At 35.1% G+C, this 22,228-nt stretch overlaps 2 protein-coding genes across 2 annotated transcripts in view; both read left to right on the top strand.

Annotated features, from left to right (window-relative positions):
• The first annotated feature begins 11,738 nt into the window (after nt 1-11,738).
• LOC122058607 (WRKY transcription factor 72B-like) lies at nt 11,739-15,396 on the top strand. Its single transcript, XM_042621238.1, has 6 exons — nt 11,739-11,886; nt 12,141-12,224; nt 13,025-13,102; nt 13,226-13,771; nt 13,932-14,045; nt 14,544-15,396. The coding sequence occupies exons 1-6, from the start codon at nt 11,782-11,784 to the stop codon at nt 15,288-15,290; spliced, it is 1,674 nt and encodes a 557-aa protein (XP_042477172.1). The 5' UTR covers nt 11,739-11,781; the 3' UTR covers nt 15,291-15,396.
• Nucleotides 15,397-20,598: 5,202 nt separating this feature from the next.
• LOC122058722 (WRKY transcription factor 72A-like) overlaps nt 20,599-22,228 on the top strand; it is a 2,939-nt gene continuing 1,309 nt past the window's right edge. Inside the window, exons 1-3 of the mRNA XM_042621392.1 lie at nt 20,599-20,684; nt 20,822-21,169; nt 21,674-21,787. Coding sequence (XP_042477326.1) covers nt 20,640-20,684; nt 20,822-21,169; nt 21,674-21,787 — 507 coding nt within the window. The 5' untranslated portion in view covers nt 20,599-20,639. The remainder of the gene's footprint in view (nt 20,685-20,821; nt 21,170-21,673; nt 21,788-22,228) is intronic.

Genomic DNA, 22,228 nt, shown 5'->3' with positions numbered 1-22,228 from the left:
TGCTATGTACAAAGTATGTCAAAAAAAACAAGGAAGAAAGCCTATAAATGGTTTGACATGTCGTCTATATAGATCTATTTCAATATATCCAAGTGTTAGAATGAATGAATAAATAGTGCACCTAGCAAAAAAAGTTAATTCAAGTGGAAGTTAATTACATTTTCCTACGTCCATATTACATATGAAACTGTATACAACTTCTATTTTTCTAAATCATGGCTTGCACAATCTAGTTTCATAAATTTTAATTTTTTTAAAATAAAATAAATTTTAGTTGTTGGGAAACTGCTTGGAAGAAATTGGTTTATTCAAAAGTTATTTACTATTTTAAACAACACCTAACATATGGTTATTAGTTGCCGTTGAAAGCAAGATTTAACTTGCTAACTTGGAATTATTTATAAATCATGCATTGGCTAGACATTTTGAATTTGTAATGACAGCTATTTTGTTTTTATTTTATTTATTATAATGATTGGTCTCCTAAGCTTGGCCTTCTCTTAGATTTTTTCAACGCGGATGATAAGGTAGATGAACTCACTTCCTACCATTTTTTTTTTTTTAAACTTGTAAAATACTTGTTACACTTGTATACCAATACATAAATAAATAAAATGTTTTTTTTTTTTGGTAAAAAAAATTTATAGTCCTTGTATTGCTCCTACTACATAGCATCAAGTAATGCTTAATGTGTAAATATAGTATTTACGAACATGTCTAGATGTATACATACCCTCTATTGTCTTAGCTTCTTTGGGTGAAAGTTGCATTTAATGTGTAAATAATGTTCACGAACCTCTGTTTTCTCTGGTCTCTTCATTTATTCGACTATCCATGTTTTGATTGCTCTACCAATAAATTTGTTATGTTTTATTACGTTTGCAGTAATCAATCATTGAAAAATTTAGACTTTACAAGAAAAATAAATCAGATTTCTTGAGAATTACAATATATAAATGTTAAATGATGGCATGTCCTATAACTAACCAGCATGCTGATTAAAATTGATACATAGACAATTCAGCTAAGCTTGTAGCTGGTAACAATTTTAAAAAACTAATACATGCCTAGGTTAGTCTCATTTGAGGAATGAGTTGAATCTTTTATTTCACATAAGGGAAAAAATCTTACTTAAGGTTGTTTACAAGACATAAAAAATGTAGAACTTACATCTCAACTATAATTACTCAATTCAAATCTAGATCAAAACCATTGACCTAATTCAATATCTAAAATACAACTTGGGCTAATTTAATAAATCTAGAGAAAGTCTTAAGGTTGTGAGCTTTTTTAAAAGTGCAAATGTCTTCTTAATCCACTGCATTTGGGCCATCATATCTATCTATCCCTTCTCCATTTATGGATATATTATATTTTTATATTTAATTGTTTGACGTATGACCTGCAAGGTCTTAATTTATTAAGACTAGTTGAGAAAAGAAAAATCTAAGAGTAGACCAAAACAACACATTAAAATATAAATATGTAATAGACTTAGTAGCATATAGACAGCACATTAAAAAATACATACGTATTAGACTTGGTAGCATTTAACAAGTTAGGATTATAAGGTAGTCTACAACAGATGCAGTCAAGGTTTTACAACTCGAAATTAGTATCGGTTAAGCCGGATTGGATTGGATTGGATGGACTTACCTTTATTTTTTTAATTGGTATTTTGGATCATTTTACCCTTACATCTTATCAGTGGATTAGTACGAATTGGATCAGTCTCACAGGATAGTCTCAGCCAATGCTAATCGAATCCGATTTTTAAATCCATGGAAGCAGTAGCAAATTTGCTACAATATCAATCATATCAGATTCTATCTGCCTTGGGTATGAGGGGACTGATGTTCCTTCTTTTCTCCCCTATTTCAATCCTTCCTTACAAATATGATATTATATAGTTCAATATAGAATTTTTGCCATTACTTCTATTACTTTTTGATTTATTTGGTTGCTCCTAATAAATGTTGCTTTCAAAGTCATTCATTCGCTCAATCCCTTAATGCTAATTTCTAAGATCAATTGATGGATATTTGATTCAAACATTGGGAAAAAGAATCCTAAAATGTAGCATGACCCCTACACCCACCCAGACAAAGCCAAGAGAAATGATCACCCCTTCCCTCATAAAAATCAGAAATATCATATTGATGCTTTCGCGCGTACTCCCATTAACCCACATGCTGTTGTAGAGGCCACGCTGTCCTTTAGGGAACCATCTCCCTTAAACATTTTATATCTATCTTTTATAAATACTACCCTCTAGATCGATCTTTCTCTTTTAACCTTGATGACTACTTGGGCTATCCATCTTAGGATCGTCCTATATTATTATTCTATGGTAGTTGTAAACCATCTAATGCAGAAGGGTTTTTTTGTTTTTGTTTTTGTTTTTGTTTTTGGCTTAAAGATCAAATTGTAAAAAGGAATGAAAAAAAAAAAAAAAAGAGTACATGATTACCGTCTAGGCATACTAAGATAAAACTAATTACAAAGCTAATTTTTTTGGTAGAAAATAATTAGAAATCATATATTAACCGAGATCTAGGCCTACATTGAGATTGAGAGTAGCTGGTTGGGCTGCCATATTACTATTTAACCAAGTATTTTTGGGGATACATGCATTATGGTATAGCAAGATGCTCACAATTTTACCACAAAAAAAAAAAAAAAAAAAAATGTTCACAAGAGGTGCATGCATGGGGTCCACGTATGGGCTACAAAGGGCTTTCGAGCTGGAATATGAAGAGCTAGCTAGACTTATGAACATGCTTAACTCAAGAACCTAACTAGCAAACATGAAAAAAAATGTTGTTACCTTGCAGGGCATAAGTTACATGTCTTCCTCATAACTGATTAGTAACAAGGAAAACTGTTTAGATCTACCAGATAAGAAAAAAAATTAAAAAAAAAAAATTGCTTGGTTTAATATTTACTTGTTTTAATGGCGTAGATCTAGAAAATTGTTCATTGTATCAATTACAATTATCTCAATCTACTTTGGATCAGACCCACATCGAATGGACTGATTAGGTATGAGAAAAGGATGATCATTGTTAATATAAAATAGTAGATGAATATCTTTATGCATATGGTTATAATTGGTAATTTGGTATACATTGACTAAATAAAATTTTGCTTCTTGTCTTTGCAATGATCTTGGAATGTAGAAGGGATCAAATAACATTAATATTCAAAGTCAAAAGGTCGATCTGTTTTCTATCCTCAGGATTTGTAATGTGTGGATTGCTTTTGAAAGCTTAATTACCTTAATCACATGGTTCAATGATACATTAGCTATAGAAGGCTCAAATTAAAAGGATATGGGGAGACCAGCTGACCCTTTCCTCTAGCCTTTTTCCTTCTTTTTTGTCTGTTTCAGTGAAGACTGAGACTCTTTCTTTTTCTCTCTCTAAGTCAAATCCATCTCCTCAACAAGTCATTCATTATTTGTTAGAAAAGAAAAAAAAATATTATCACCTAACAGTTTATATGTTAGAGAAGAAAAGAAAGCCATTAATTTAATTTAGAAAAGAAAACTCATTGATAATTGAGTTTCTTTCTCTCCCCTTTTTTTTTTCCCTTCTATTTTGATAGATAAGGCTAAGTTTTTTCAACTATTTGAAATAAGAAATTAACTAATTAACATACATGTGTACTTGATGAGTATAAACTTACATGATGGTTGAAAAAGAAAAAGAAAAAAAAATTGTATGCCTGAATACAGTATCAATTATACATATTGATATAGACCTAAAGTATGATTGAAATAAAAAAGTAAAAAAAAATACATATTTGTATAAAATAATAATTTTGTTTCATTTTTTTTTTCTCTTTATAAGGCCCAAAGAAAATTAAAGAAGGTTTGAATTTGAATAGTTTATGGAGAAAGAAAGCTTTTATAAGTTACTTTGCTCTTGTATTTTTAAAATATAAATCCGTAGTTGTGTTAAAGGATAGATGTGATTCCAGGTGTCCCTATCAAAGTTGGAGAATTTTCTTTTCTTTAGTTTTTTCCTTTTGTTTTTGTTGTCTTTTGGCCTATGGTAGGGGGTTTGACTTTGATGTATATATATATATATATATATATATATATAAAAGGTTTCAAAGCTAAGGACTTCTCTACTTTAATTTAGAATTTTTTTCGCCCCTTAGAAGGTCAATTCTGTAATTTTACATAAAAGTGCATTAAACTCTGGATTAAAATAACATTCAATATTTGAAAGCGTTTCTACCCTTACATTAAATACAATTAAAAGGTGTTGCATTAAAATATCTTGTGATCCTTTTAACCTTATAAAAAACAGTTAATTAATAAATCAATAACCAACTGTGTTCAATGATCCATGGAACATCAACGACTTGAACCCTATTGAAAATGAAAAAAATTAAGATAAGAGCACGAACCAGACCGGCATAGACTTGGGTTCCTTAATCAATATACAATAGATAGGAACAAGTCATTATTTTCGTCAAACTTTGAATGCAAAAGAAAAGAAAAGAAAAGTAAAGAAAGAAGACCCTTCGTCATCAAGCCTGGCAGTTCCAAAATTTCAACTCTTTCTAATTCTTTGTTTTTTGGGGGCCCGGGGGTGTGGGGCTAATGAGAATTTCCCTTGAACCTACCCGGTTTTACGGTTCAGGACCAAAGGTAAACCCCGATTACACGCAACAATCAAAATCCGTTCTCTCACAAAATAGTTTACTCATTTTGCAGACTCTTTAGACAACTTGAATCATGTTTCATTGATGAATGCTTATTTTATTTTCGCGTCTAAGATTTTCGTCAGTTTGGCATCACAACATCCCTTTCTGCAATTACCTAAAATAAAATGCTTAGTATACTTCTTTATCAATGCTATACATTAATGTTATCATTGTGCATAGGTTATATTTGAGCTAAGTCAATTCTAATCCATGGAATTTTAGCGCAAATATTGGATTTGAAGTATAATTTAGCTCTCTTTATTTTAATACAAATTGAAAATGTTTTCCAAAAGTAAGAAAGTAATGTCATTTTGAATATCTATTATTGAAATAAATTTTTTTGAAATTTTAATTATTTTACATTGAAACAAGCAACCCTTGAATTTTTTTTTATTTCACATCTTAATCTTGTCTAGAATTAGGGAATAATTTTGAACTTTAGAAGCAATGGAGTTTAATTTGCTCATCTCATAAGTGCGAGTCTGGTGGAAGTCAAAATGGGTTGATCATGTTCATGTAGGTCATGAAGGACTTCTGATGTTTTGGTTGCATTAATGTGGTTCAGGGCGTTATCAGTTGACCTCGCAAAAGAATCAAAGCATCCATGACATATGAACAGTATTATAGAATAGGTCAAGGTGGATTTTAATCAAGACAAGATGTGGATCAATTAAGCTTGGGTCTAAAGATTGAAATACATACAAGTGTGCAATGTTAGATCTATCTAGCCCAGCTGACATCGTTAGGGGAATGGTTGCACAGGGAACTCTGCACACCTCTCTCTCTCTTTCTCATCTTTTTTTTAAATTTTTAAATTTTTTATTTTTTATTTTTTATTTTTAAGAAAAAGATTCTTTGAACCTCTAGGATATGCTTGAACGTTCTCTCTCTATATTTTTTCTTCTCACATTAAATGACGTCGCTTCTTTCTTATGCATGAAATATTTTGTTCACATCTTATCATTGCACTTCTTTATGTATGCCACTTGCTCAAATAAACCACTCCCCCCTTTTAATTACTCACTTAATATGCATGGCCTTAAAAATTTTAGGACCCACATTTTGTAGAAGCCCATCAAATGGCCAGCAAGTTAATTGCAGAGTGAGTATTTGAAAGTAGAATTGAAGTGGGAAAAGTGGTTTGAATTGAAGTGAGAAAAGTGGTTTGACTAATAAGAGATCAACATGAATTCTTGTTGTTGGATAATTGTATTACAATTTTTTACAAAAATAAAACAAATTGCAATACAAAGTTTTTGCAGTAGAAACTACTATGATGTTGTAGTATTGATCCTTGGCTGAAATGAGATGAAGAAAAGCTTGAAATAGATGTTGAATCACCACCACAGCAACTGAAGAAACTTCGAACAGAATTGAGGTTGAATCACACTTGTAGTGTTGCCTTTATGTTATTGATGTCCTCTACTGTCAAGAGTTGTTCTGCACCTCTACCTCCAAGATGAAACAATCTCCCACTAGAAAATGAGGCAGTTTTTTCTAGTTCCTTTAAGGAGCAAAAAGCTACAACACAGTAGCCCCCTCTAACCTTACACAAGACTTAGAGAAAATAGAAGATAGAGAAAGACTTGTATGGTTGCAAAGAATAGAAATAAATGGAGTGTCAATGTGTGAATGTATATCTCTGCAAGGTATTTGGTTGGGTTTATATAGACCCAAAACCAATCCTTGCACCCTCTTGGCCCCAAGAGTAACCTCCAAATAATGGCAAGTTAATTGAATTAATCCCAATCAATTTCTTAATTCACCTCCCCAGTCATGGTAGTGACTATGAATGGACTTTAGGGCATCCATATAATGATATTGACCATTTACCTCCATTTGGCAATAACTTATGGCATGAATTGAGAATTAATTTTATAAATGAAATTAATCCAAATCAATTCTCTTTGCCCACCTCTCCACTGCTGTTAATGGTCATAAATGGACTTTAGGGCTCCCATAGGGTGTTATTGACCAATTTTCACTACCTTGACCCACCCTAAGGGTCCCACACTATTACAAGTCATAAAACACATAAAGGAAAAACCTCATTTTGAAACTTAATTATAATAAACTAAATATAAATTCTAACACTTGTTCACTTCTCATGACATCATTGTGTGAGAGAGATACTGAAGCATAAAAATGTAATGGATTTTAGAAGAGCCTTAGATGCTTTCTCTTCTTGGATAGAAGTATTATTAATTCTGCATGCTCTGTCGGACTTGTGCTGCTACTTTGGAGCATCTCTATTTTGATTTCCCATTTTCAAATAAAATCTAGAATATTGTCTAATTCCATATTTATCTTTAGATAGAAGAATTAAGTAATGGCATGGAAGCTTGATGAAGTTAGACATACATTCAAGGGGTGGTACATTACTGTTCATGTGGGTAGGAGTTCCTTTGATGTGATTATCTATCACATTTGGGTTGAGAAAAACAATAGAAGATTTATGCAACATATTAGAAATTTTTATCCTTATTCGGAGTTGGAACTATTCTGAAGTAGGAATTAGATGCTCTAATCTTAGTAGGGTGGTTCCTTTGTCTATTTTTAATAGGTATATCAGGTCTCATTGGAACCTTAATATAAGTTTTAGACCTTGATGTGTATTTCTTTATTTCCTCTAGATAAAATTTATCAATATTTCTAATCCTTCATTTTATATTCTCATATTTTCCTTTTGATTTTTTTTTTCTATTCCTCTTTATCTCTTTTAGCAAACTTCGGCTTGTTTGGAATCTAATACTTGGTTGTATAGAAAGGCTCCTGGGTTTAGGTTTACTTATAGTTTTGACTTGTCTTCCTAGATAAATGTTGTTCTTATGTAAGAATATTTTTCTTTTTCATTTATTTTTTTATTTTATTTTTAATCATAAAAAAAAATGTTTCTCCCCCATTGCGGGTTTTGAAAAAAAAAAAGAAGGCATGTTTGCCTTAGGATCTTCTACTTGAGAAAGACCACCATCTTTCTTATCAGCAGGGGAATTGACACAATTTGTCACGGCAACAGACTTGAATAAAGGAACATCAGACAAATAGCAGGCTTGGAAAGATTTGAATCATGAGCCATAACTAATCCAAAGCTAATTCCACACGCGTCACATAAATTGTTGAGATTGAAATTTCTAAATTCCAAATCATTTACTAATATCCAACAATGAATAAGTCTGAAATTCTAGATCAAATTTCATGTCAAATCCAACTCTTAAGTTTTCAAACAAACTTTTGCTCCATTGATCTTAGATTGACCATAAACCACCAAATAGAGATGAAGGAATGCCATGGTTCTCTTTTGTTTTTTTTGGTAAAGGATGTCATGGTTCTTATTTATATAGTTTATTCCCATGAGGCCATGCTTCTACTAAATTTCCAAGGAGATGCCTTGTCCTAGGGGTGCAAGTTTGGCCCTAATGGCCCGAACCCGCCCTAATCCCGAATAGGAATTGATCGAAATATTTTGGCCCTGAGGGCCAACCTGACCCTGAAATTTCTAACCCTGAGTCAGGGTCAGGGCGGGTAAGAGTTGGTGTCTTTGGCCCGCCCAACGTGCCTTGAACCCAGCCCTGATTTTTTGCCCTGATGTTGACCCTGATGTTAACTTTGATTTTAACCTAATTTTAGATATTGTTTGACATTGACACTTAAAAAAACCTTAATATATCCTCTCACCGATCTCTCTTGTTTTCCTTCTGCCGCAAAAGTTTCGCGTTTAATAATCGCATCACTGATCACTCTCGAAGGTTCCCATCGCCTGAGTGCACATTGTGTTATGCCTTCGTCCCTTAACGGACATCACTCTACATCAGTTGAGAAATCATCGGTTATGTTTTCCTCTTTGTTTAACATGACATGTAATTTGAGATATTCAAATTGTTTGTCTTGTTAGAATGATCTCTTTGTTTATCATGACAAATAGTTGGAATTTTTTGGATTGTTAGTTTTTTTTAAGATGATTTCCTCTTTGTTCACCATAATAGTTGGGGTTATTTGTATTATTTGAATGTTTGCTTTAGGATGTTCTCCTCATGGCGAGTAATTTGTGACTTTGTGTTTTTTTTATCTCTTCTTTATTATTAATATTTTTTATTTTTTAGTTATTTTCTATTTTATAGGGTCAGAGTCAGGGTATACCCGGCCCTTGATGACAAACTAGGGTCAGGGTCAGGACCAATCAGGATCATCTCGGCCTAGCCCTGAAAAATCAGGGCCAATAAGGGCGGGTATGGACTGGACTGAACCTTGAAGGGTTGGGCCAAAATTGAAGTTTTGTGACACTGAGTCATGGTTAGGGTGAATTTGGGCTTAGCTAAGGGGACATAGGGTTAAGATAGGGTTTTAAGAAGCCCGATCCAATCCGGCCCTGTTGCACCCCTACCTTGCCCTACCACACTCTTTTACTTATAAATGTCACAATATGGAGCCGTATTGAGTACGGACTTCCCACTTTGCTGGCTGCCCTATTCTAGTGGACTTTGTCCATATAGTCTATTTATTCAAATCTTGTGCAGGCCACTTGGTCTGCGTCTCATTCTAGTTTTGGCTTCTTCTTTTCATTTTGTGAAGTCTCCGTTTGTTTCCCAGTCCTCCAGTAGGAAGGTGCAATTTCTGGCTATTAGAAATGCAGTTTTGGATTTATCTTCTGTTTGATGGTACAATCACCTCCTTTTCTTGTAAATTTTTCTTTCTTGCGGAGGAGTTTCTTCTATTCAAATTTTCTTTAATGATAGTTGATTGTAGTTTTTCTAAAAAAAAAAAGGAATGGTTCATCTGTCTTGGTGAGAAATGGATTGATTATTTAAGCAGAGATGAGGGTATACGTATTTTTCAAACTCAAATGTGGTACATCCCTAAATTGCCTTGTCCCCTTGTCCTCATTGGCATCATCATACACACGCGCATGCATACAAAAGAGAGAGGGAGAACCTTATTTCCAAATAACTCCTTCCCAAACATCCCCAAAATATAAAAGACATAAATTAATATGGGGATAATGAGAATTGAGAAAGACTTAAGATATAAGTACATTAAATATGTATTTAGATTGAATATTCTTTAGATAGGTAGAGAATATGGCAGTACAATAGAGCTTTCATCAATGGGTCAACTTCAAATTAAAAATGTATTTAGATTAATTTTTTTTTAGACACGTAGGGAGTGTGCAAATTGACAATACAATATAACGTTCATCAATGGGTCAACTTCTTGCATCGTTCACAGCATTATTATATTATTTATATCAATTTTAATGCAAACAACTGAATATTTTCCCCTTTTTTTCAAAGTTTTAGCATAAATTTTCTATTTGATGCATTACGGCAGCCAGAATTCCAACTTCACAACACGTCATACTAATTAACTTGTAATTTAAGATTAGAGGTCTCTCTCTCTCTCTCTCTTAAACGAGCTAATAAGATATTTTCCCTAACAGATAGAGGTTTCTCATGAAGCCAAAGTGTGAAACTACACCAATGAAAACGCAGCAAATGGTTTTGTTCAATAGGGAGCCTACATTTGTTTGAAAAGAGAAAATGTTAGTGTGAACCTCATGAATTATCATGTGAGAAATTGTGGAAGGAATCCACACTCCAGCGGCATGAGAATCTTTTTCCCTTGACATTATATATGATTCTACCAAATTATAAAAGCAGCTCTAATGATGTAGGTACTAATGTAGTATCACTTGGGAGATACTATAAATGTGGGTGCATGAAGCTTTATGAAGAGGGTTAAAACCTACGAACACCAAGGATCATGCCATCATCCTCCAGCTTCCTAAAACAAGTTTACAGTATTGGTCTATATCTATATAGGGGAAATGTTTTTTATCCAGAAGCATGGTCTACACTCGTGTTCTCATGTGTTTATCTCTCTCCTCCACTCTTATGAAATGACATGTCTACCTTATATGAGGGGAGGAGAAAATAAACCCAAGAAGCAATTGTGTGGACAACACTTTTCAATCATTATGACATCGAACAGATCCAAAATGTCTTTTAATTTCAAAAATAAATTTGAAGAGTATACCTATAATTTACTGCTAACCTATTGGTCATGTCAGTTTATGAGATTAAGCCATCCATGAGGTTTGAACTTGAATCATCAGGAGACATTTACAGCTCTATATACTTAAATAGTTTTTTTTTTTTTTTGGGGTAAAAATACCCTCTTATATCGTGATTTAATAGCCAAACAGTATCTTTAATAAGAAAAAAATAATAATATTAAATACTTCTAGACATAGTTTGCCACTTTATTAGTTCAATAGTTATGGCTTCCCATTATAGTATAAAATGAATTAAAAAAAGAAAAATAATTGCACCTATATCTCTTGAAAGAGCTGTAAATTCCATTAAATTTGGATCGTCCAATAGATAATATCCTATGGCCCATAATTTTGGTATGTGTCCCTAGAGAGAGAACGATCTAGAGAGAGAGGGGGGGTGGTAATTAAAGTAAGTCAATGGCAAGAACATGCAATCGTATCCCTACAATTGAAACACCAGCTTTGACCCGTATCTTGCCATCGTTGGCAAGTATGAAACAAGAAAGTCACCACCAGATTCTAATAGAAAATCCCCGACACTCACCGGAATCACCCTTAATTACTGGTATTTGTATACTAATAAACCTAAAACCTATCACGTAGGGCCGCCGATTGCAGCTGGAACCACCTCCTCCTCCTCCTCTCTCTCTCTCTCTCTCTCTCTCTCTCTCTCTCTCTCTCTGTGGCTTAGGTGAAGACAGAAAGACCTCCGGAGGTAGCTATTTCTCAAGCGTTGAAGTTGAATTCTTCTTCTCTCTTCAATTTCTTTCTTTCTAGATTGGAAAGAAATTATTAAAAATAAAAAAAAGGGTCGGCTCACACGGTTTGCTTCTCAGAGTGAACTTGGACAGTTGACATTTTTTTTTGTAATTGGAGAAAGATAACCAATTGGGTTTTGAATATGTTGAAAAATTAAAAGTCAAAAACGAACCAGAGGCCACACCCCTTATAAGTAGGATGAATAATGAAGATCTTGAATACAAGTTAGAAGAGCAAAAGAAGAGATCTTGCAAAAGATGGAGACTTCCTTGAAAAGATCTGTTGGGATTGGAAGCATGGTTAAGGAAGAGAGAAGAATGGAATCTAATGGTGATGATCAAAGCTCAGGAGAGACTGGAAAGGTAAAAAGCTTGTCTTGTTTTCCTTCCTTTCCTGTTTAAATTTGTTGAGGATTTTGGATTTTCAGATTAAACTCTTTATTTTCCCAACATGATTTGAGCTTCATCAATGAAAACTTTCGATCTCCTCAAGTTTCTTTAGGTTTCCTGACATTAATTTGTTTCAGATTACATTTCAATCTTCTTTAGAATATTGAGTCCTTTATTCGATAAGAAGATCTTGATTGTGATCAGTCATTCTTATATCTGTGTTTCAGGTGAGATATGGACGAGAAATCCCAGAGGATATCAGTTCAAAGCCGTCGTCACCTAACCGAAAAGATACAGCCATGAGCAAACAGGTAAACAGTCAAGAATTTAGAGATAAAAAGATCACAGTTTTTGCCTCCAAAAAATAAGAAAAAAGGTAGGACGTTTGATCCTAGTATTATCTATTGTTGGACGTTTGATCCTAGTATTATCTATTGTTGTGATCTCTCATCAGTTATATGGCAGTTGGTTCTACATCAATTACAAAAAAATTTGATGTGAGTTGATATGGTCTTAGATTTCTTCAACTCGTAAATCAATTTAGAGACCAGATCAATTCCGGTATGAGAACGTAGTCCATAAGTTTAAAAATCCATCAAATGTAAAGAAAAAAAATGGATTCTAAATCCACGGACGTACGAGATTGTCCTCATACCCAAACCTAATCCGTGTTCATCAGTTTATCAGATTGAGTTTCTCTCAACATCCAAGGTCCATATCTCTGATATTAAAGCAGCTGACACACAAAGACCTCGAGCAGAGTGGAAAGAGTGGAAGCTACCTGATCCTGAAATTTCTTAATTTCTTATCAAACCTCATAAATTTCGCCTTTCCCATCATGGAAATCATGTGGTCGAAAGTTCATTGTCATCAACCCTTTGGTATTGGTCTAAAATGGTATCTTTTATTTCCTTTATTGACCGAAAAGTTTGACTTTTAGCCATGGATCCTCCCACATAGACCCACAAAGTCAATTTGGGTTGCAATCAATTATGCCACTTGACAGCTCTGATGCTTGCATGATTCTTAAATAAATGAAACAAACAAACAAAGCACAGGAAACTTAAATTAGGGATGAACAATGATTAAATCTGAATGTCTCTGATCACAGGTTCCCACTTTGGCTCTGATTGAAAGAACATCAATGGACAGCACCCCAAGAGGTTCATCGTCAATAAAAATGGACCAGGTAAGAATTCCTCCCATCATAGTCAAGATATCTATTATTAAAACTGAGAAGCTTAGATTATTAATTGAAGGTGGAAAGTGAATAATTTGTTAGTTTTCTCTGCTTCTGCTTTTGTTGATCTAGGTGGATCAGCTTGAATCTGCAAGGTCTGAAATGGGAAAAGTGAAACAAGAAAATGAAGTCTTGAAGATGACTCTATCGCAAATTATGAAGGAATACAGATCTCTTCAAATGCATCTCATGAGCATGGTTCATCAAGAAGAAGCCAAGAGATCTACAGATACAGCTCCTGCTACTAATCAAGAAATTGAAGAACCAGAAATTTCACTTAGCCTTGGAAGGATTTCAAGTGAGCCCAAAAAGGAGGAGAAGAGTCCTAGCAACTCCAGTAATGATAAAAAGGATGATAAGCAATTAAAAGAAGGTTTGGATCTTAGGCTGGACTGCAAGTTTGAAGGGTCCTCTAACCCTTGTTCGAATGAACCCACGTTGAACTTATCAAGCCCTGAAACTAACTTTGAAGAACCCAAGAAAGAGGAACCCGGAGAAATATGGCCACCCAGTAAAATTCTCAAGACTATGAGAAGTGCAGATGATGATGAAGCTTCACAACAGCCCCAAGTGAAGAAAACTAGGGTTTCTGTGAGAGCAAGATGTGATACCCCCACGGTTAGTAAAAATTCTTCATCTACTAATTATGTGTGTGTGTGTGTGAGAGAGAGAGAGGGAGAGAGAGCGAGAGAGAGAGAGAGACAGAGATCTACAAGTAGGCTAAATTGGTCTTCTTTTGTTGAAGATGAGGTTAATATATCCTTCCATATATGTACAGCTGAACGATGGGTGCCAATGGAGGAAATACGGGCAGAAAATCGCAAAAGGCAACCCATGTCCTCGGGCATACTACCGATGCACAGTTGCACCTGCATGCCCAGTGAGAAAGCAGGTATATATCATCTTTTTCCTGAAATCTAGTAAAAATTTCGGTCACAAAATTTGAATTGAATAGCACTGTGTCATGTTGGGTTGGGTTGGGTTGGGTTGGGTTGGGTTGGGGTGGGGGGGCATACATCCCACATTGATTATGAAAGAGATTTGATGTGGGTTGATATGATCAAGTACTTCAAAATTTGTACCGTTGATATCAGAGCAGCTGATGATCCCTAGTTCCAACCCTCACCCATAAGGGGCAACTTGCAGTTTCCAGAGTGAAGCCCCTTGGAAAGGGTTACCTAATCTCTCATTTTTGTTACCTTAGAACTAGTAGAAGGTGGGAGATACATCGTCCTTGACTTACGGAAAAAACAGAGGGTGCTGAGACCAGCCATTATACTTGTACCAAAAAAAAATTTAAAGTGGTTGTGAAAACTCCATAAATTTAGTGTCTAGCTTACTTAATATCAGTTTAGTACTTCTTTCCCTAATTTTATATTTCCAATTTCAGGTCCAAAGATGTGCAGAGGACATGTCTATCTTGATCACCACCTACGAAGGAAACCACAATCACCCCCTATCAGTTTCAGCGACAGCCATGGCTTCCACCACATCTGCAGCTGCTTCCATGCTCTTGTCTGGCTCGTCGAGCTCCGGATCAGCCCTTGGGGCATCAGCTACCACCACTACCTCTGCTGATCTTCATGGTTTAAGCTTCAACCTCTCAGATAACACAAGAGCTAGGCAGTTCTATCTACCCAACTCCTCAATCTCATCTTTACCCTCATACCCAACCATCACTCTTGACCTAACTGCACCACCACCATCCTCTTCATCATCTTCATCTTCCCAATTCAACAGGTTAAATTCAAGCTTCCATTCCACCCCAAGATATTCAACAAGTTTCAATTTTTCTTCCTCAGAATCCCATGCCCTACCAACATCTTGGGGAAATGGGTCCCTGAGCTATGGAAGTCAGTCCTACAATAGAGGACAAATTGGTCCCTTAAGTCTTGGAAAGCAACCTCAGGAACATTTCTACCAACCTTACATGCAAAAGAACAATCCAACTCCTCCACAACAGGCCATGACTGAAACTATTGCCGCCGCAACCAAGGCCATCACATCGGACCCAAGCTTCCGATCAGTTCTAGAAGCTGCAATCACATCGATAGTAAACAAAGGTAGCACTGGAGAGAATTTTGGCCAGAATTTGAAGTGGGGTGAGCACTTCACTTCCACTTCTCCCTACTCCTAATTCTTGTTTGTCTGCTTAGGATGTATTATGAAGAAATATCTCCATGTTGAAGGTGACAACAAGCAGTGAGCATTCACAAAATTTTAGGGTTTTCCTTTTTTTTTTTTCCCTTAACAGTTTTGTGATGATTATTTGATTATATTTTTGGATAATATATAATATTAAGAAATAGGTTGACTAGACCATGAAACCATACTTTGGAAGTTTTTGATCATTTGATATGGTCCTTTTCCATTCCTAAATTATATTCATTTTTTGGTGAAGTTTCCTAAGAGATGTTTTTGTACAAACGAAAAAGAACAAAACCAATTCGTAGTTTTCACATTTAAATGCCTACAAAAATTTCATAAATTTAATAATAAACATGCTATAACAAAATACATTCATAAATTGAATCATATATGGTGGTAAGTGGTGTCCCTTCAATCCTATTCATTCAAAAGTTAAGTTAAAGTTATTTAATTTTTTTATTTTTTTTATTTTTTGGTGCAAAATCCACACTGGTTTAGTTAGGGAACCGCAAGGGGCCAAACAAGAAACCTATGAAAGGCCAAAACAAGATCCACAAGGGGCCAGCAAGATGGCCCATTAGACCACACTTATTACTAACTACTACACTACTACTATTATATTAAGAAGAGTGTGGGGTAGGAGGCTTGAACTATCAATCTTCCCTAGACTTTTGCTAAACCCAACTATCTGGCTTCCTTCCACTATGTTAGGAGCTCATCCCCAATCAAAAGTCAATTTCAATAGAGAATGGTTGATCCTAACTATAGTTGGCAAAAACGGGAATAAACTCAAAATGGTATGGGTTTTATATGGTGGTAAACTCCAAATGGTACGATAAAAACATATAATGGCAAAAGATGGAAAACGAGTGGTATGGGTTTTAAACCTGAAGTCTTCAAAAAAATTGGACAAAAAAATGGCAGTATACTCATATAAATTGAGGAATTATTACATGAATATAATTGCACCTAATGTTCAAAACAACTATAACATCTAACATTAATTAATGCATGTATATTTTCCACAAACCATTATAAGTTCCAAGATATATCATACAATATCATTCAACATGCATAATTCTAAATTCATACACCATAGCAAAAAAACATGTCCAAATTCATGTAGAGCAATGTGTTTTGGCTATGATGTTGTTCATTGTTTTAACATAGTCAACACACTCTCCAAGTGATGCATGTTCAATTGAAATTGGGAGTCATCACTCAATTTTTAGCAAATTCACCAGCTTTAGCTCAATTTTAGGATCTGTGCATTGAACTTGAATTGAATCAGGTCGATCAAAGTTCGGGAGAGAGAGATATGGTCAATTAAGTAGCCATTTTGTTCAATAAGTGTATTGTCTAAAAAAAAAAAAAGTTGTTTTAAACCCGTTTAAAATGGGAGTGTTGACTGTTTGCCATTTTTTCCCATATCTTTGGGAAACAAACAATAATACGTAATTAAAATAGTAAAAAAATAGAAATGCCTTTTTAAATGCGTGTTTTGCTAAATGTGATCCTATTAAAATGCTCCATATGTTATTAACTTATTCATCATACAAGCAATCTAACAGGATCTCTTATAATTAATACTAGGGTAAGAGATTGCTACTTGAGAGAGTGGTGGTTACTTCAATGTGGGGACTAATGAGAATGTATGCACACAAAGACATCAACATAGATGAATTTTTTTGAAGTAAATTTGGGGGGTGGCTTCCCACAAGAATTTTGCATTGGTGAAATGGGTAAACCACATATACTTGAAAGGTAAATCCATTAATTTAGATACTTAGGCTCATTCTGGATCGAGCTCTCCCGTTCATTCATATTTATCATTGGAGATGGCCAAGCTACAAAGATATGGCTTGACCCTTGGCATCTAGCTGTGATCCTTATTCTTACATTTAGGAACAAAATCAGATATGATGCTAGCTCAAATAGGTATGCTGATGTGCAACTATTCTTAGTGAAGGTAATTGGTGCCCTAGCCTATATTTATCAGTTGATCTCTGTCTAGTGTGGGATAAGTTGAGTAGCATTGCTCCAAACTCCATCATTTGGATAGGCAATTCTTCGTACCTCTTCTCTACCAAGTCGGTCTGTAATATTTCTAGATGCTCTAATCTCCTAGTGGATTGGAGTCCTAGTGTGTTGTTCCAGTCTTGCATTACTTGGCAACCTTTCAAGGCTTGGAGGTATATGGTGGATGTGCTTCCTACCAAAGATCAACTGTGTAGGAGATCTATTCAAAAGAAACTCCGTTGGTTGTATTGCCAAGTTAGCCTTTTGTTATACTATTACCATATTGGTAGGAATGAAACTTTTAATTCTTTCGGAATTGAACCCATTCTAGGCTGAACATCATCAAAGATGTTACACCAAACACCAAGAAATACGAAAAATAAAGAGACAATAGATCCGCACGATACAAAGATTTAACGAGGTTCACACGCCAGGGTGGTGTGCTACGTCCTTGGGTGAAGAAGAAGATGTTTCACTATGTAGAAGAGAGATTACACCCAAGCAGCGGCAAGAAAACTCGCCTTGAAACCCTAGCTCAAAAAACCCCCAAAGTACAATGACTTTCTCAACAAGTAATAGTACATTATATATACTCCAAGTTGCGGGTTGACCATCGGGTCCCAGTCAATCCGGTTGAACCATACAGCACAGTGTAGCCCCCGCACCCCCGAACGAGATCAGTGATGGGATCCAGGCTTGGGCCTATCGGCCCAACCCTTCTGCTTCCATCACAGATCTTAGAAAACTTTTCATTCGGGTCGCCACCAAAACATGTCGGAGCTGGTCAATCTTCAAAACGGGTTAAGAATTCGAGACAAACTTAACAAGAGATATTCAGAGTGATGTGGAGGATCGATCCATGCAATCTCTCTCAAGGGTCCAAAAACCACTAGGAACCTTTTTCTTGTGGAGTCTGGCCCCTTCTAGTGATTGCCTACAGTTTTAGTTTTATTGTGCTGCATTTTGTATGCTATTTTTATTTTTATAAGTATATTAAATTTATTGCAAGGGCAAAGAAAAATAAACATACATAGAGGGAAGACCTTTGCACAAGTGATAAAGTTGCTTCATTGCAACCTAGTGATTATAGGTTTGAATTAGGAAATAGCCTCTCCATGAAGTAGGAGTAAGGCTGCATACATTATAACCCTCCCTAGTCTTCATAGTGGTGGGAGCCTTATGCACTAGGTACACCAGTGTATACACTCTTCAATAAATGAAATAGAATTTTTGGAGGGGGTGATCTGACATGTGCACCAAATTTGTAGCAAAAAGAGGAGCTTCATTGGGAAGACACTCAAGTCTCTTCTTGGCATAAGAAGAAGAATCACCGTATTAGGTTCTCCTTTTATTTTCTTAGGTCACTCGAATGGAATATCTAATGTTCCTAGGGAGATTGTATTATGAGCATGTAATTGCTTCATTTTTTTGTTGTCGTCCGGGCCTAGTTCCTCTTGGTGGCACCTTTGCCTTGATTTTTTTTTTTTCCTCTTTTCCCTTTGAAGTTTAATATATTTATTTATTCATAAAGAAACAAAGAATAATATAAAAAAATCAAAGATTTAAACCCCTAGAGCATGCGAAGACAGGCTTACAAGATAAGGGAAGATTAACATTCCATTTGTGAACTACATATTTCATCTCCACTATCTGTAACTCCGAAACGTCACAGAAAAAAAACCAAAAAAAAAAAAAAAATCTGTAAATCTAAAGCTGTATGCTTTACTTTGTTACTTGTAGATCTTTCCTTGGTGTGTCTCTTATGGGTGAGGGAGGTTTCTTCCTTTATGGGAATGGATCTCATTGAGCTTTGGGGCCCTCTTTGCTCTCTTAGGGCATGTTCTTGAGAGTGATGTTAGTTGTCGGCGAGCCTTAGTTGTATATATTCTACAAACCATCTACTTGGGGCCGCGGAATGCGGTTTCAACCTCTCTCTATCTCTCTCGCTGATGAAGACAGCAAATACATTCCTGTTTATCTATTTCTCAAGCCTTGAAGTTGAGTTTCTTTTTTTTTTTTTTCCCTTTAATTTGACAAAAATTTAAATAAAATTAAAGCCAAAATATTCGGTCACCATGCAGTGAAATTCACCGTGTGGATTCAAAGGACGCAAATATTGAAATCCTCCTATCAGTGGCCCCAAGGTCACATGGTGAACAAATACTTCGTCTTAGGAAAACCCGGTCCTAAAATAAGAGGTCATCTTGCTTCTCAGGGTGAACTTAGGCAGTTGACCTTTTTATGTGTAGATGTGTAATGGAAAAATAATAATCACTTGGGTTCTGAATATGTTATAAAATTAACCAATAGGCCACCCCATATAAGATGGAAGTATCATGAAGATCTCAAACATAAAAAAAAAAAAAAAAAAAAGAGGTTACGTTGAAAAGATCTGTTGCCCTTGGAAGAGTTGGAAAGGTACAACCATAATTTGCGGTAGTTGCTAAAGGTGTCAATTGGTATTGTTTCGAGAATTTGATAAGGTTTTGACTCAGTGCAAGAGACGGAGAGTAGAAATCTAAACTATATCAAATCAGTTCGATTTCAGTAAGGTTTTGTTTGGTTTCATAAAATTTATCTGATATATAATATACAAGATTCATGTATAGAGATAATGAGATAAATAGTATGTATACTAGCTTTGGTTTAATTTGGGAATAGACAAGTTGGTATGATATGATTCATACCAAATGATTTTGAGTTAAATATCAAACTTTCCATAGTGAGTAAGATTCATTTTTTATATCAAAATCGTATCAATCTTTATTCAATTCAATTCGCTACAATTTTAACCAATGGATAAAGATTTTGATTTTAAATTGACACATCAGGTTGTTTTTAAGTTCAATCTTCACATATAGTCCCCAACCCCAAACAACAGAAGGGGAAAAATAAAAAAATTAAACCAACATCTTCCTACTTTCACAACCCCATAGAATTTTACCAAAAAAACCCCATAAATTTAACCTTTCTAGAAATGGTTTATATGGAAGAAATTTCTGCAGGCAAGCAAGTGATGATTTGTCAAAAGTCCAAAACTTTCATTTAACAGGTCCCCATCCTGGAAATCATGTGGTCCAAAGTTCATGGTCATCAACCCTTTGGTATTGGTCTAAAATGGTAACCATTTTTTCTCCATTGACCAAAAAGTTTGACTTTCAGCCATGAATCCTCCCTCGCAGACCTACAAAGTCAATCTAGGTTGCCACCAATTATGTCGACAGCCCTGAAACTTGCATGATTCTGAAATAAATAACCCTAATCAAATAAATAAACAAAGCTCGCAAAACCCAAATTGGCTCTGATTGAAAGAACATCAATGGGCAGCACCTCAAGAACATTATCTTCAATCAAAGATGATCAAGTAAGAATACCTCTCATAATCGTCTAGATATGCATTATTAAAACGGAGAAGCTTAGATTATTAAAGGTGTACAGTTATTGATTTCTTAGTTTTCTCAGTTTCTCTTAAATTTGCTGCTTCTGTTTTTGTTGATCTAGATGGACGATCAGCTTGAATCTGCAAGGGCTGAAATAGGCAAAGTGAAAGAAGAAAATGAAGTATTGAAGATGAATCTATCAAAAATGATGAAGGAATATCATTCTCTCCAATTGTATCTCACGAACATGATACAACAAGATGAAGCTAAGATATCTGCAGATACAGCCCCTACCAATCAACAAATTGAAGAACCGGAAATTTCACTTAGCCTTGGAAGACTTTCAAGTGAACCCAAAAAGAAAGAGAAGAGAAGCAACTTCAGTAATGATAGAGATGATGAAGCTTCACAACAGACCCACTTGAAGAAAACAAGAGTTTCTGTGAGAGCAAGATGTGATACCCCCACGGTTAGTATAATTTCTTCATCTACTTATTATCTTTGCTTAAGAGAGAGAGAGAGAGAGAGAGAGAGAGAGAGATTTTTGGTAAATCAAATTCTATTCATTAAAACGTGAGGAACTCACAGTTTTTGAACCAGGAGGCTCCTTTAACCATGGAGTAGAATTCGGTCATACTGTCATACATGAGACCAATAGGATCTTCCTTGTCGAAGAGTCAGCAACAGTATTGATTTCCCTAAGAATACAATGAAAAGAACATGTTCTAAAATATGAAAACATTGTTCATGTTCGGCTGAACCACTAGTCAAGTATAAAACAAGCTCTCGGCAATCAGATTCCACTAGTAAGTTCTCAATGCAATCAGAGAGTGCCTCTAACAATCCACTTCTGATCTCCATAGCCTCTCCCACAAGAATGGACCTAAACGACGTCTTCTCAGATCATCTAAAAGTATGCTAAAGTGGTTTTCTAGAGAATGAGGTTAATACTATCTTTTCCATGTATCTACAGATGAATGATGGCTGCCAATGGAGGAAATACGGGCAAAAAATAGCTAAAGGCAATCCATGCCCTAGGGCATACTACCGATGCACAGTTTCACCTACATGCCCAGTAAGAAAGCGGGTATATATATTGATTCCTCTTCTCTTCTCAAATTTTGTATAATTCGGGGTCACTTTGAAATTTGAATTGAATAATACAGTCAAGAACCTCAACAAAAATGGATATGGAGGCCAGACCTAAAACACTGATGATCTAAGCCTCCTGCTCTATCCTCTCTCTTTTGTCTTCTTTCACTGGTGTTAGGCATCTCTCCTTTTGTGTTATCTAGGCACTAATCGAAGGTGGGAGACACAGCCTCCTTGACTAAGAGAAAACTCAGAAGGTGACGAGACTAGCCAGGATAGTAATTGTGCAAATAAAATTAAAAGTGGTAATGAAAACCCTATAATTTTATTGCAGGTAGAGAAATCACATTATAGTTGGATAGCTAAGTCCTTGATTGATAATATTTACTTCTTTTTGTTTTTTTGTTTGTGTTTTTTTTTTTTTTTTTTTTTTTTT

Source organism: Macadamia integrifolia, chromosome 13 (assembly GCF_013358625.1).
Source record: "Macadamia integrifolia cultivar HAES 741 chromosome 13, SCU_Mint_v3, whole genome shotgun sequence".
NCBI lineage: Eukaryota > Viridiplantae > Streptophyta > Magnoliopsida > Proteales > Proteaceae > Macadamia > Macadamia integrifolia.
This window is presented reverse-complemented; position numbering and strand designations above follow the sequence as displayed.